This window comes from Gekko japonicus, unplaced genomic scaffold (genome assembly GCF_001447785.1).
Source record: "Gekko japonicus isolate JY-2015 unplaced genomic scaffold, Gekko_japonicus_V1.1 scaffold2312, whole genome shotgun sequence".
Lineage (NCBI taxonomy): Eukaryota > Metazoa > Chordata > Lepidosauria > Squamata > Gekkonidae > Gekko > Gekko japonicus.
In genome coordinates, this window is record NW_015162019.1 from 242183 (window position 1) to 243209 (window position 1027).

Here is a 1027-nt window from a genome sequence, read left to right on the forward strand (position 1 = left end):
AGCTCTGACAGAACTATGGCTTGCCCAAGGTCATCCAGCAGCTGCAAGTGGAGGAGTGGGGAATCAAACCCAGTTCTCCCAGATAAGAGTCCGCACACTTAACCACTACACCAAACTGGCTCTCAAGAAGATTGCTCTATGTGGCACCTCTCTTCAAAGCCGCACTCTGGCTTCCTGACCTCTCTCAGATCCAACACAAGCTCCCAGCCCTGAGCCCCAAAGCCTTCTCTGGCCTCAACCCCCCACCCTTACTACCGTGCTACCTTATGTTGATCCATCCCCTGCCTCTGACTTCCAATCCAGCTCCATCAGACTCAGCTGCTCCCACAAATGCCTCCTCGCTGCCCCCATTCTACCCATAAACACCGGCATGATGCCGCCTCTCTCTCTTTCTCCCCTCCCCTCAAAAAAGCTCACTTTTTAGCCTTTGACGCAGCTTCAGCCACCACCACCCACCAAAACTGCTTAAAGGACCTGATAGCTGGAACAAATACAGGTTTCTCCCTGCCACCACTTTCCACTGTTCCACAGCCTTCGATAGCAAGCCCCTCAAGGCAGGGCCCCAGGTTGGAAGGGCACACATGCTAGGAAGGGAAGCCATCCCTTTGCTGCTCCGAGGAGGGCAGAGTAGGAGGAGATGGAAACAACCTGTGCACTCGCAATCAATTCCATGAGGAGGAGGAAGGGGAAAAGAAGAAGAAATTGGATTTATACCCCACCCTTCACTGCCCGAAGGAGTCTCAGAGTGGCTTACAATCTCCTTTCCCTCCCCCTCCCCACAACAGACACCCTGTGAGGTAGATGGGACTGAGAGAGCTCTTTCCAGGACTGCTCTTGAGAGAACAGCTCCAAAGGAACTTGTAACTGACCCAAGGCCACACCAGCAGCTGCATGTGGAGGAGTGGGGAATCAAACCCGGTTCTCCCAGATTAGAGTCCGCGCTCCTAACCACTACACCAAATTAAGTTACGGGGGGGGGCGCCTGGGGGCCTCACCCACTTACCCGCTGCCTCTCTCATTCCTGGTG

The 1027-nt window shown here is 54.4% G+C and overlaps 1 protein-coding gene across 3 annotated transcripts in view; it reads right to left on the reverse strand.

The window, feature by feature from the left end:
* Positions 1-1027, reverse strand: part of SGTA (small glutamine-rich tetratricopeptide repeat (TPR)-containing, alpha) — a 25030-nt gene that overhangs the window by 1517 nt on the left and 22486 nt on the right. For all 3 annotated transcript variants that reach the window (XM_015405494.1, XM_015405495.1, XM_015405496.1), the window contains one exon: positions 1004-1021. In XM_015405494.1, coding sequence (XP_015260980.1) covers positions 1016-1021 — 6 coding nt within the window. In that variant the 3' untranslated portion in view covers positions 1004-1015. The remainder of the gene's footprint in view (positions 1-1003; positions 1022-1027) is intronic.